Here is a 14,787-nt window from a genome sequence, read left to right as displayed (position 1 = left end):
GCAGGTTCTTTACCTCGAGTCGCCGACAGCCTGTCGCAGAAACCCTCTCTGGTCCGCCGCCATGGTCACTGCCCATGGGTCATCTCCTCTGCTTCTTCTCAAAACGGGGTGGTGGTGAGGGGGAAGAGGCGGGGGTGTTCTCCCCGTTTTCCTGTGCCCTCCGCCAGTCCTCTGCTTGTCCGGACTCTGCAACCCCTTGTGCCTGCTGCCGATCAAAGGCGCTACCATCTTGGGGTGGGTGGGGGGGAGGGGAGAGACCCCCGTGGTTGCAGAACTTTAAAATAAAACCACTGTTGCCTCTATTAACGGGGCGTTTAAAGCCTGTCTGGATCCAACGGCAGTCAGACTGGGAAGTTGGACCCCATGCGAGCACTGTGTCTCCTCTCCGTGAGTCCGCACCAGCGACAGTTAGAGCACCTCCGGCATTTTGTTGCCATGTAAGGCAGAGATGAGGCGGAACCGCTTCTTCTGGAGAGCAGTGAATCTGTGGAACTATTTATCCATGAGGCTGCCTCATTAAATAGATTTAAGACACTTACCCCTTTTACACAGAGATCCCACTTAATCGCCGTGTGAATGACCCGTGGTAGAATTAAGGGTTATGGGGGACTGAAGTGGAGCCATATCCACAGCCATATCAGCCAAGACCTTACTGAATGGCAGAGCAGGCTTGATGGGCCTGATGGTCAACACCTGCTCCTATTATTTTTATCTTCCTATAACCAACAAGAATAATTTTAGTGACAGGATTTTATAAAGAAGACAGCATGAACTGGTGAAGGTTAAAAGATAATTATTCAAAGTTTCTTAGATGACAGAAAAATGTCCTTGAGTGTTGATTTATAAAGAACAACCAACTGTATGAAGGCTTGGAAATGCTGTCACCGACAAGGCGGTAAGCACCGCCATTGTGCTTCCCCCATGAGCGCCTGCCATTGTGCCTCCCCTCCAGATAAGTTCCCAATGGGGGTGCCCCTCCTGAGCAGGCAACCATGTACCTCCCACCCCATTACATGCCACCGGCCCACCCACACTGCCATGCAGTTGGCCAAGGCCCGGGGATCGGTATAGATGCAGGTGGGCCTGATGGTCTCTTCAAGGGTTAAAGCTAGCTTGCATTTACCACTTCCAGTGGTAAATGCGGGCTCAGTTTTAAAATTTAAGAAGAATATGGACAGGTACATGGATGGGAGAGGTAGGGGAGGGCTGGTCAGTGAGATTATGAAAATAATGGTTCGGCACAACTAGAGGGGCCACGGTGGCCTGTTTCTGTGCTGTTATTGTTCTATGGTAAAATGGAAAACAGGAAAGTCTGCAGATACAGAACACAAGAGAGCTGGATAAACTCAGCAGGTCACACAGCATCGATAGGAAATAATGTTTTGGGTAAAAGCAGATTCAAGCACATTGACCACAAGACAACTCGAGCAGGATGGATTGTCCAACAGAAAACTGCTTAAATGTTTTAACAAGTGAAATGGAATCGGAAAGAGATCAGTGCCAGAGCAACACTGACCCAGGAACAATGGGCTCATTCTGTGCTGCAGGGAACCTCAATCATCAGGAAAGAAAGTGGGGGGGGGGGGCACAGCGTGCGAGTTTCGAGCAGTTTCACAGTCCGCTCTGCAGATCTCAGAACATGCTGTTTATTAGGCGTGACCAGTTTTGGGTGCGTACTGATGTTTGAATTGGAGAAAAGTAATATGGCAGGAATGCTTTAAACTGTCATTAATTACAGGAAATTGAATCAGTGCGGGTGTGCTCCAAAATGACCTTACAAACGCATGAAAATGTTCGTCTAACCCTTACACGACCACGAATCTTTAGAGATTGTGAGGGTAAAGTCCTCTTCCTTTGGCTCCCGAATGACTTGTCTAATTTTAATTTTCGCCTCATTTATTTTGAAATGATTTGAATTTGTACAGCGCTGTTCAGATGAGTCAGAACCCACCTGTTTCTGGAGCCTAAAGATCTGGCAGGAGAGGAGAGAGAGAGGGAGAAAGAAACAGAATGTAGAACAAGAAAAAGTTAGAAAATGAGGACGTATCAGAGCGGGGAAACATGAAGGATGCCTCAGAGCAGTGAAGTTCTCCAGGGTAATCATCGCAGATGGAACAGCTGGTGCAGGAATGGGTGTGGTTTAAAAAGACAGAAACGCTGGAGGAACTCGGGTTAGAAAGAGTGGGCTTATATGCAATGGAATTTAGAAGGATGAGAGGAGACATGACTGAGGTGTATAAGATTATCAAGCGGTTGAACAGGGTGGATAACATGTTCCCAATGTCGGGAGAGTCTAGGACTAGAGGACATAGTTTAAGAATACAGGGAAGGCCCTTTTGAACGGAGATGAGGAGAAATCTTTTTTTACCCAGAGAAGCGTGGATCTGTGGAATGTTTGGCTGCAAAGGGTAGTCAGGGCAGATTTGCTGGATATGTTCAAAAGGGAGTTAGCTAAGGCTCTTGGGGGCAGGGGAGTAAAGGGTTATGGGGATAAGGCAGGGAATGGACACAAACAGAGAATGATCAGCTATGATCTGATAAATGGCGGTGCTGGCTCGATGGGCCAATTGGCCTACTCCAGCACCTACTGTCTATTGCCTCTCAGCATCCTTAGGAGTTAAAGATACATTACCGACGATTCTGGTCTGAGCTCTTGAGGAACGAAACGTCAGGTCCGGTAATACATCTTTTACCTTGATGAAGGACTCAGACCTGAAATGTTGATAATACATCTTCACCTTTTGAAGGAGGACGCAGGCCCGAAACATCAGAAGTAGATTTCTAGCCTTGAAGAAGGGCTCAGGCCCGAAACGTTGGTTCTGTTTCTTTACCTCCTACAGATGCTGTGAGACTGGCTGAGCTCCTCCAGCATTTCTGTGTTTTTACCACAATCACAGCGTCTGCAGACATTCGTGTTCCACAGGAGTGAGCGTGGCACAGGATTACATGGAATAATAGACACCCAGGGTTCTCTAACAGATCAGCAGTATGCTTGGTCAAGGCTAGATTTTTTTTTGGTGGACATTAACTTGACTGATGCTCCATATTAATGCAAACACAAGGGCAATATCTTGCCCCAAAAGCTTCCAGAAGGGAAAGCTGAGAATACCCAGCGGATGCGAGTTGACTTGCTTTGAAATATATTGAGCTCCATTTTTGGTTCCTTCTCTTGAATTATGGAACCACCAGGCTGAGGATCAGCTTCTTCCCTCGGGCAGGGAGAACGCTGAACGTCCAAAGAAACTGCTCGCACTAACTGTCCGAGACCCTCATATTCACAAAACAATATTTATTTATTTGTATATATGGAATCTTGTCTTGCATATGTATTGCTTATCTTAATGTGTGTTATGTCTGGTTGTGTGTCTGCATGTTTTGCACCGAGGACCGGGGAATGCTGTTTTTGTTGGGTTGTACTTGTATAATCAGATGACAATAAACTTGACTATAGTCACTTTGGATGAATGATATGTCACATCATTAAAATGCATAGAATTCTGAGATAAAAGCTTACAGGTATCTCACACCTGCTTCGATTTCTCTCTACCTAAACGCACTGGGGGTTGTAGGTTAATGGGGTGTAAATTGGGTGGCACAAACTCATGAGCCGAAATGGCTTGTTATCGTGCGGTTGGTCTAAATCTGTGCCCAGATCCAGGGATCACCATTTCAAAATAAATGGTTGACTAATTAAGACATACACAACTACAAAACTTCGTCAAGGAGAGGTCTGCAAAATTCTCTCAAAAGTTACAACAGCTTGGTCACGGATATCCTGAAGACAGAGACTGATAAAACTTTGGACATTAAGATCAACCATAACCTTTTGAATGGCAAAGTTAGCAAAAGGGGCCAAATGGTCCAATCATGCTATATAGCCATATAACCCTTCTAGTCCATGCCGAACACTTTCTCCCACCTAACTCACACTCAACAGGATTACATGGAATAATAGACACCCAGGGTTCTCTAACAGATCAGCAGTATGCTTGGTCAAGGCTAGATTTTTTTTTGGTGGTCATTAACTTGACTGATGCTCCATATTAATGCAAACACAAGGGCAATCTTAGAAGGTTTCCAAGTAGAGTGAAAAAAGGAACCAACTTCCTGACCACATCTAAAACATAAATCAGACAATGGTGAATTCAACTTATTTAATTTTTGAGGCAATAAATTTAATTGATGTAAAAAATTATATTGAACTAATCTATACCTAGCATTAATAATTTTTGTCATATTTTCTTTACATAATTGTTTCCAATCATTTTCATCTATTTAAATCAACCTCCCATCTTAACTTTGATTTATGAATTCCTAACTTGGGAGCAAATTTTTGAAGTAACTTATACATCTCGGAAAAAAACTTATTTATACCCCCTTTACTTGTCAATATTTCTAATTCGTTCTGCCTGGTGCTATGACCTAATTTCTCAACGGAGAACACCCTAACTTTATAATAACAAAAAAGAGTATTATTAGATGTGGATAAGAAGTTGGTTCCTTTCTTCTCTCTACCCGGGAGTGTTACAGGTTAAATAACTTTTAGAAGAAAATATTAAAAGTTAAACCCCCACAAGGTCCAATGTTCTTTTTGTTGGGTAATATTAAAGTGGTTTAGTATTAAATTAAGATTAGCTATGTATCAAACTGAAATTTTACGACTGGCTTTAGCTGTTTCTAGGAAATCAGATATGGATCTAGGGATGGAGAGGTGACGCTGAATTGCATTCGTGTATTCCACTTGAGGAAAAAAAACATAATCCATGTAATAAATATCATTTTTTTTCTTGAAAGTGTGGAGCCCATATTTACAACACGTTGTTTGAAGGTGTAAGTGACTATCGGCGGCCCGTCCCACTGGTAATCCTTAACTCCATTAATATACGTATTGAATTAATAATTGTTACTGACACTCTACTTGTTTCTTTTTCTTTATTAGTTTAAGATTAGTGGGTGGGGATGGGAATTCTTTTTGTTTTCTTTTTATACACCCAATGTATTCTTTTATGTATACTTTTATTCAATATGTACAGATACACCATCCTTTATCTGGATATCTAAAATCCAGAAAGCTCCAAATACCGGTGTTTTTTTCCTGGTGCTGCTACAGTGAAGGGAGAAAGAGACAGCAGCGCCGCTCGGGTGGTGGGGGGTAGAGAGAGAGACGGCAGCGCGACTCGGGTGGGTGAGGGGGGGGGGGAAGAGAGACAGACGGCAAAGCAAATCGGGTGGGCGAGGGGAAAGAGAGAGAGAGAGAGAGAGAGAGAGAGAGAGACAGCAGCGCGACTTGGGTGGGTGAGGGGGGAGAGAGAGACGGCAACGCAAATCGGGTGGGCGAGGAGAGAGAGAGAGAGAGAGACAGCAGCGCGACTCGGGTGGGTGGGGGGGAGGGAGAGAGACGGCAGCACGACTTGGGTGGGCGGGGGGGGAAGAGAGATGGCAGTGAGACTGGAAGGGGATGGATACGGCAGCACAATTCGGGTGGGCTTAAATCTGGGGCAGCTAGCTTTTGTTCTGAAATCCGGAAAAATCCGAAATACACTGTCCCCCAAGGGTTCCGGATAAAGGATTGTGTACCTGAATGTGGTTTTAAAATTCTTAAATAAAATGTGAAAAAAAAAAACGATTAACCTCCTTATTTATTATGTTGTTTGGTTTTGTGAACCAGAGAAAATAACCGCTTTGCCTACGTGACTAGTCACAGTTGCCCATGTCTGCACCTTTCCTATCTGTGTACCTGTGGATGTCTTTTAAACGGAGTAAATGTGCCCACCTCTTCCACCCGCTGATAGCTCATTCCATGCTCAATCAAAGCATGAAAGAGAAGGCAATAGGAGAAAAATACTGTGACCATTCCCTTTATCCCTATCCCTCTGGCAGCTTGTCCCAGGGAACCTCCATCATCTGTGTTAAAAGCAGGTATTTAAAAAAATTTCTCCACTCTCTTGTTACACCTTTTAAACACTGGGGATCAAGACTGTGACAACTGATGTTACTTATGATTTTATAAACCTTCATAAAGGTCAGTTCTCAGCCTCCTATCATCTAGGGGTAAAGAAAGAAACCCATTCAGCCTCTTCTTATAACTGAAGCTCACTGGTTCTGGTAAAATCTTCAAGAAATGCTCAAACATACAGCACAGTAACAGCCCACAACCCCATGCTGTCCCATTACTCCCAACTGCCCGACAACACCAGGTACGTTTTGAGCGGTGGAAGGAAACCAGAGCCGCCGGCGGAAAAACTGCATAGACGCGGGGAGAACATACAAACTTCTTACAGACAGTACTGGATTTGAACCCCAATCACCGGTGCTGTAATTGCGTTAACTGTGCCACCCATTGCTCCTGCACCGTTAACAATGGTTTCTGCACTATTTTCCAGCTTATAAATCCTTCCTAGAGCTGGTGAACAGAATTGCTCACCACACTCCATTTGGGCTCACGTATGTTGAGGTAAAATGTACAACCTTACGCCTGCAAACATTGCCAAATAAGATCACCAGGACAAGGGTAGCTTGTGTGCCTGGCAGACTCGATGGGCTGAATAGCCTACTTCTGCTCTGTGTCTTATGGTCTACTCCAGTGGTTTTCAAAACTTTTTCTTTCCACTCACATACAACGTTAAGTAATCCCTAGGCCATCGGTGCTCTGTGATTAGTAAGGGAATGCTTACGGTGGGATGTGAGTGGGAAGGGAAGGTTGAGAGCCAGTGCTCTGGACCCAATTGCTACTGAAATATTTGGCTTGAGAAAATTGTCCTTGTCCCATTGCCTTTGGAGTTCTGAAGCCGTGCACATAACGAGTCCATTAGGTACAATTAAAACAGTGGCTTCCAAACTTTTTCTTTCCACCCACATTCCACCTTAAGCAATCCCTTACTAATCACAGAGCACTAATGGCCTAGGGAAAAGTCTGAAAACCACTGGTCTATTCCAATTGTTTTGATGTAGGGAAATTACACCATTAAGTTTGTGTTCGATGCAAAAAGGCAGAAAACACGACTGCCATTTGTCACAGGAGCAAGGCTCTGGTTATTTCAGCATCTTGGTGAATGTTGAATTTTCGGTGTCATCCTGTGCCTCACTGATCATCAGTGAAGCATCGGCGCTGACAATTGAATCCCTTGCTCAGACTTGAACCATGAGTAAGTTTTAAATTTGAACCCAGGGTGGGCAGCCAGCACCCTTTTCCCAGGACAGCCATCGCAAACACCAAAGGACATTTGTATAAAGTGAAGTTTAGGGGAGATGTCAGGGTTAGGTTTTTTAAAATTTAAATTTATACATACAGCACGGTAACAGGCCCTTTCGGCCCACAAATCCCTGCCACCCAATTAACATACAGCCCCCAGTACGTTTCGAACGGTGGAAGGAAACCAGAGCCCCCGGGGAAAACCCATGCAGGCTCGGGGAGAACGTACAAACTCCTTACAGACAGCGTGGGATTGGAACCCTGGTCCCGATCGCTGGCGCTGTAAAGGCTTCGCACTAACATCTACACAAATAATGCTGCCATTTAAAAAAAAACATAGAGTTGCGCGTGCCTGGAATGCCTTGCCGGGGTGGTTGTGGAGGCCGGAACATTAGGAGCATTTAAGAGACTCTTAGACAGAAAAATAGAAGTACGAAGTGGGATAGGAATACATGGAGGGCTGAAGGGCCTGTACTGTGCTGCAGTGTTCTACGTCCTTCCGCACAAGTTAAATTCAAAGCAGTTCTGACTCTCATTTGTAATCAAACTGCAAGGTCCCATCTGCTCAGCCACATGGAGTGAATTACATTGAGAAGTCTGAACTTCGGGAAAGCTTTGTAAAACTCCCTCCCTGCAGGGTCCAGTTACTCACACAGTCGGAATCCAGCCTTGGCTGTGTCCGCAGGGCTACTATCGCTGTAGACCGTCGTGATATTGCCCTTTTCACAATGGTTTTCACAAATCCCAGCATCGCACTTCAGTTTACAAGTGATAGGGTTGAAGAGAATCCTGATCCTGCCCACCTCAGGGAGCTGAGTGAACGTGAGGGGCAAAAGTAGAACACTGCACCAAAGCACGGAGACCAGCTTGCAGGCCATTGGAGATGCCAAGCTTCGGATTCCCCGTCCAGCTCAGTGAGGAAACTGAAGCTCAAGCTAACGCAAAGAATATCTAAAAATTTCCACAGGATTTCAGATCCTTTGTATGGGAGTTTAATGAAATGCAGCATATTTGAGTCCAAACTGGGCAAAAGTCCAAACAGCTACTTCATGAGTGGTAACAGACATTGCAGACTCTTAGTTAACCCACTAATGGTCTCTGCTATGAGGGGGGAGAAGGAAGGTTGAGGGGGGGAAAAGGTGAAGGGGGAGGAGAGTGGGGGCGAAGGGGGAGTGGGGGCGAAGGGGGAGTGGGGGCGAAGGGGGAGTGGGGGCGAAGGGGGAGTGGGGGCGAAGGGGGAGTGGGGGGGAAGGGGGAGTGGGGGCGAAGGGGGAGTGGGGGCGAAGGGGGAGTGGGGGCGAAGGGGGAGTGGGGGCGAAGGGGGAGTGGGGGCGAAGGGGGAGTGGGGGCGAAGGGGGAGTGGGGGCGAAGGGGGAGTGGGGGCGAAGGGGGAGTGGGGGCGAAGGGGGAGTGGGGGCGAAGGGGGAGTGGGGGGGCGAAGGGGGAGTGGGGGCGAAGGGGGAGTGGGGGCGAAGGGGGAGTGGGGGCGAAGGGGGAGTGGGGGCGAAGGGGGAGTGGGGGCGAAGGGGGAGTGGGGGCGAAGGGGGAGTGGGGGGGCGAAGGGGGAGTGGGGGCGAAGGGGGAGTGGGGGCGAAGGGGGAGTGGGGGCGAAGGGGGAGTGGGGGCGAAGGGGGAGTGGGGGCGAAGGGGGAGTGGGGGCGAAGGGGGAGTGGGGGCGAAGGGGGAGTGGGGGCGAAGGGGGAGTGGGGGCGAAGGGGGAGTGGGGGCGAAGGGGGAGTGGGGGCAAAGGGGGAGTGGGGGCGAAGGGGGAGTGGGGGCGAAGGGGGAGTGGGGGCGAAGGGGGAGTGGGGGCGAAGGGGGAGTGGGGGCGAAGGGGGAGTGGGGGCGAAGGGGGAGTGGGGGCGAAGGGGGAGTGGGGGCGAAGGGGGAGTGGGGGCGAAGGGGGAGTGGGGGCGAAGGGGGAGTGGGGGCGAAGGGGGAGTGGGGGCGAAGGGGGAGTGGGGGCGAAGGGGGAGTGGGGGAGAAGGGGGAGTGGGGGCGAAGGGGGAGTGGGGGCGAAGGGGGAGTGGGGGCGAAGGGGGAGTGGGGGCGAAGGGGGAGTGGGGGCGAAGGGGGAGTGGGGGCGAAGGGGGAGTGGGGGCGAAGGGGGAGTGGGGGCGAAGGGGGAGTGGGGGCGAAGGGGGAGTGGGGGCGAAGGGGGAGTGGGGGCGAAGGGGGAGTGGGGGCGAAGGGGGAGTGGGGGCGAAGGGGGAGTGGGGGCGAAGGGGGAGTGGGGGCGAAGGGGGAGTGGGGGCGAAGGGGGAGTGGGGCCAAGGGGGAGTGGGGCCAAGGGGGAGTGGGGCCAAGGGGGAGTGGGGCCAAGGGGGAGTGGGGCCAAGGGGGAGTGGGGCCAAGGGGGAGTGGGGCCAAGGGGGAGTGGGGCCAAGGGGGAGTGGGGCGAAGGGGGAGTGGGGCGAAGGGGGAGTGGGGCCAAGGGGGAGTGGGGCCAAGGGGGAGTGGGGCCAAGGGGGAGTGGGGCCAAGGGGGAGTGGGGCAAAGGGGGAGTGGGGCAAAGGGGGAGTGGGGCGAAGGGGGAGTGGGGCGAAGGGGGAGTGGGGCGAAGGGGGAGTGGGGCGAAGGGGGAGTGGGGGCGAAGGGGCAGAGGGGGTGAAGGGGGCGAAGGGGGTAGGGGTGAGGAGGGTATGACGGGAGAGGGGGAAGAGGGGATGGCGGGAGAGTGGGAAGGGGATGGCGGGAGAGGGGGGGATGGCGGGAGAGGGGGAAGGGGATGACGGGAGAGGGGGAAGGGGATGGCGGGAGAGGGGGAAGGGGATGGCGGGAGAGGGTGAAGGGGATGGCGGGAGAGGGGGAAGGGGATGGCGGGAGAGGGGGGGAAGGGGATGGCGGGAGGGGGAAGGGGGATGGAGGGGAGAGGGGGGAAGGGGATGGAGGGGAGAGGGGGGAAGGGGATGGAGGGGAGGGGGGAAGGGGATGGAGGGGAGAGGGGGAAAGGGAATGGAGGGGGAGTGTGTAGAGGGGTAGAAAGGAAGGTTCAAGGGGAAGGGCAAAAGGGGGAGAGGGGCCACGATATCGACATCCAAATCACTGGCAGAGAACACGAAAAGAACTGGTTCCAGCACGGAGCCCAGTGGAAAACTAGTGGAAACTGGCAGCCACTGGAAAAAGGCCCCTAATATCCCCTCCTGCCAGCCAGCCAATATTTTACTCAAGCTAATACCTTTGCTGTCATACCGTGGACTCTTATCCTGCTTCACAGCTTCATGTGTGGCACCTTGCCAAAAGTTCTCCAAAAATCCAAGTAGAGAACATTGTCTGACTTTCCTGTTATTTCCTTAAAGACGTTCAACAGGTTTGTCAGGCAATATTTCTCATTAAGAAAACTAGGCTGACTTTGTCCTCTTGTGCTATCACATGCCCCAAAACCTAACCCTTAATAATTAAGTTCAAGGTCATTTCCATTTGACTGTACATATATAACCTGATGAAAGGGTGTTTCTTAAGACTACATACACACACAATGCACAGTACATTATAATCACATCTGTGCATAAAGATGTCATTTAAAATGTAGGGTGGGTCGGTTAGCGTATCCCTGTTTCAGGCATAACCCCGCTTTATGAAACCTTTCCTTAACTGAAATGGCGCAAAGCGAAGAGCCACTCATGACTATTGAAGGCTATTTTCGTAAAAGCGAAGACCCATTCATATTTCATTTGGATGGCAAGCACCGGTTTCTTCGTAAAAGTGAATTTGCGTAAAGCGAGTATTCGTAAACCGGGGTCTACCTGTACAGTGCTGGAAACCCTGGGTTCCAAACCGGCATCTGTCTGCAATGAGTCCGTAAACCCTCCCTGTGTCAGCGCAGGTTTCCTCTGGATTCTCCGGTTTACTCCCACCCTCCAAAAAAAAACTACGGGGGCTGTAGGATAATTGGGTGCCCTGGACCTGTTTACCATTTTGTGTGTCTAAAAAAAAAAGTATATTTATAAATATTTTGGGATGATTTATTCGGTTACTGGAAACCGTTCTCATAACCTGCGGGAAGAAGCTATTTCCCAGCCTAGCGGTCCTGATTTTGATGCTCCTGTACCTCTTTCCTGATGCTAGTGGGTCAAAGGTACTGTGCATTGTTTGAAAAGGGTCTTCTATTCTAGATTTTAATTTAATTTAATTTTTAAATATAGACATACATTATAGTAGCAGGCCATTTTGGCCCACGGGTCCGTGCCGCCCAATTTACACCCAATTAACCTACATGTCTGGTACGTTTCGAACAGTGGGAGGAAACCGGAGCCCCCAGAGAAAACTCATGCAGACTTGGGGAGAACGTACAAACTTCTTACAAACAGCGGGGGATTCAAATCCCTATCCCTGGCTTTGCGTTTACCGCTATGCCAACCATGCTCCCCTACATCTTTTCTAACACCTCACCAAACCGGCATGTGAAGACAGACTCTGGCGGACCGAGCGGGTGAGACCATTGGAATGTCTAATGGTCAAGAAGGTGGATCTGCAATCGTCATGGAACGCAAGGAGCACAAAACACAGAAGACATCCTGGTCATCCACTAAGCCTAGTCCCATCTCCAGCCGACTCAACTTTAGTCCAGATAGAAATTAGGAAGAGAGAGTGAGGCTGACGCCGTGCAAGTCTTCCTCACTTGAATCCAAATCATGTGCTCGTCCCGATACCATCATCTAATGCTGTGAAGGCGGCAAATGGCATGTTGGTTTTCTGACAGAGGGGACTGGAGTATCAGAGCAGAGATACCCTCCTGCAGTTGTACAGCCCTGATGAGATCTCACCTGGAATATTGTGTTCAGTTCTGGACCCCAAATTTGAGGAAGGACATACTCGCTAGAGAGGGAGTGCAGTGCAGATTTACAAGGTTGGTTCCCGGGATGGCAGGATTGACATAGGTTAGAAAGACTGGGCTTATATGTGATGAAATTTAGAAGGATGTGGGGAGACATGATTGAGGTATATAAGATTATCAAGGGGCTAGACAGGGTGAATTCATGTTCCCAATGTTGGGAGAGACTAGGACTAGAGGCCATAGTTTAAGAATACAGAGAAGGCCCTTTTGGACGGAGATGAGGAGAAAATGTTTACCCAGAGAAGTGTGGATCTGTGGAATGCTTGGCCACAGAGGGTGGTCAGGGCAGATTCGCTGGATATGTTCAAAAGGGAGTTAGCTAAGGCTCTTGTGGGCAGAGGAGTTAAGGGTTATAGGGGATAAGGTTGGGAATGGGTACTGATAGAAAATGATCAGCCATGATCTGAAAAATGGCAGTGCTGACCCGACGGGCCAATTGGCCAACTCCAGCACCTACTGTCTATTGACATTGAAGGTGGATGAAATCAATGGCGTTGCACTAACTGTGCCTGCCCCTATGCTAACTGAGCCATCAAGCATGTTGTTGGAGGAAGAATCTCTAATGGCCACTGGTCAACTCCAGTTTGAGCCGAGGTGATATAATTAGGAAGAATGGCTTCAAGTCAACAGGCAAGAGGATGGATTTTGCGAAAATTGGAGCAGCTATTTGAGTTGGCTGGGTTCCACGTCAGGTTAAGGCACTTAAACGCAGAGATCCCTGGTTGAGTTTGCCTATGGAATATCAAACCTCGTGACAACCCTTAGTGCTGAACAACCAAGTTCCTGACACTGATATATACACTTTTTCTAAAACATGCACGCAGTCACAGTGTGACAGATTTCTACTGATATTTACTCTCTCCCACACACTAACAGCTGCCCTTTATCAAACCACATTGATGTCTGTGGATGATTAGGAATGTTGCTCCATTTAAATGTGTTAAGGCAAAGAAACTGCACTCAGAACATTGCTCTGAATTTAGTTCAAAAGTTCCCTTCAAATAATGTTAACAGACTTCCACAATATTTACCTCCTGATGAAATATCTGCTGCTAATGGGGATGGGAAGGGGTCTCAGTGTCCATCTTTTTTTAATTTAGACATACAGCACAGTAACAGACCCTTTTGGTCCACGAGCCCGTGCCGCCCAATTGACCTACAACCCCCAGTATGTTTGGAACGGTGGGAGGAAACCGGAGCCCCAGGGGAAAACCCACGCAGACACGGGGAGGACATACAAACTCCTTATAGGCAATGCTGGATTCGAACCCCAGTCCCGATCACTGGCGCTGTAAAGGCGTCGCGCTAACCGCTACGCAAACCGTGCCACCCTAACTCTCTCCTGGAGAATCCTCTTCTAGGATCACATGGGTTATGTGTAAAGTAAAATCCCTTCTACCGTTAGTCCATAGAACATCAGCCCAGAAAACAGGCCCTTTGGCCCTTCTCGTCTGTGCTAAATTATTATTCTGCCTCGTCTCATGGACCTGCATCCTGTTCACAGCCCTCCATTCCCCTCATATCCATGTACCCATTTTTTGTAAATGTGAAAATTGAGCCCTCACTTGGCAGTTGATTCCACTCTCCCACCACCTCTTGGTGCTAAGTTCCCCTTTAAATATCTCCCCTTCCACTCTTAACCTGTGTCCCCTGGTTTGTATCTCACCTAACCATAGTGAAAAAAGCCTGCTTGTATTAGCCATTTCAGCCCAATTAACCTACACCCCTGGTAGGTACTTGTGAGCCGAAATGGCCTGTTACCGCGCTGTATATTTAAATTAAACATTAAAAGGTTGCCCACCCCTTATCAAATCTCCCCTCATTCTTCTATGCTCCAAGAAATAAACTCCTAACCTGTTTAACCTTTCCTTGTAACTCAGTTCCTGAAGTCTGGGCAACATCCTGCCCTCTTTAAATCTTATTGATATCTCTCCTGTCATTCTGTGACCAAAACTGCACACAATACTCCAAATTTGGCACCCCAATGCCTTACACAACCTTTCCATAACATTCCAACTCCTCTACTCAATACTTTAATTTATGAAGGCCAATGTGTCAAAAGCTCTCTTTACCAACCTATCTACCTGTGAAGCCACTTTCAGGGATTTATGTAGCTGTATTCCCAGATCCCCTGTTCCCAGTGCAGAGGTAACCTACTGTAGATTGGACATGGATAGGGCCAGCATAGTTTCCAAGGGTGTGGACAACTCTGGTTGACGGGTGAAAATCTGGAGCTCCTGCAGCCACGATGAGCTAGTGTGAAGCAGCTGGGACTTGCTGTGGTCTAGCCTCTTGAGTTGAGAGGAGAGCAGGTGGGCGAGAGAAAGTACTTTCTGTCTGAAGAAAGAAAGGAAGCTACAGGAAGAACAACTGCTTGGTGAGGTGGGGGCTGACAAAGAAACATGGATCGTAACAGCAGCAGATGGCCCCTTTGTTCTGCCCTGCCACTTAATATGAATATAAAACATAGAACACCTCATGCCTTCGGCCCTCAATGTAGTGCCGGCCTTTATATTCCTACCAAAAATAAAACCCGAAATCCTCCCAACCTCGTAACCCTAACTGTGCTGGCCTTAGAGAGAAGGGAGCCCCCACTGATCCCCGGTAATTGTTCTGGGGAGGATGAGCATGGTGCCTCTACTTCGAAATACTCAACAGCCCGTGTGCAAAATGATGTACTGGAGGGAGGTAAGGCTTTTGTTGTTTGAATTCCTTGCCTTCAACGGAGAAGGGAAAGTAAATTCGCCCTCTTCTTCGA

The 14,787-nt window shown here is 48.8% G+C and overlaps 2 protein-coding genes across 4 annotated transcripts in view; one reads left to right on the top strand and one right to left on the bottom strand.

Annotated features, from left to right (window-relative positions):
- The window catches only part of LOC138748410 (trafficking protein particle complex subunit 6b-like), a 136,302-nt gene that overhangs the window by 72,362 nt on the left and 49,153 nt on the right, over positions 1–14,787 (top strand). The gene's annotated exons all lie outside the window — the stretch shown is intronic.
- Positions 1–14,787, bottom strand: part of LOC138748409 (latent-transforming growth factor beta-binding protein 4-like) — a 131,290-nt gene that overhangs the window by 90,137 nt on the left and 26,366 nt on the right. Inside the window, exon 1 of one of the 2 annotated variants that reach the window (XM_069908547.1) lies at positions 7,845–8,093. The exons of the other annotated variant lie outside the window; for it this stretch is intronic. Coding sequence (XP_069764648.1) covers positions 7,845–8,070 — 226 coding nt within the window. The 5' untranslated portion in view covers positions 8,071–8,093. Of the gene's footprint in view, positions 1–7,844; positions 8,094–14,787 lie in introns of those variants that run through there. 2 annotated transcript variants of the gene reach the window in all.

This window comes from Narcine bancroftii, chromosome 13 (genome assembly GCF_036971445.1).
Source record: "Narcine bancroftii isolate sNarBan1 chromosome 13, sNarBan1.hap1, whole genome shotgun sequence".
Lineage (NCBI taxonomy): Eukaryota > Metazoa > Chordata > Chondrichthyes > Torpediniformes > Narcinidae > Narcine > Narcine bancroftii.
This window is presented reverse-complemented; position numbering and strand designations above follow the sequence as displayed.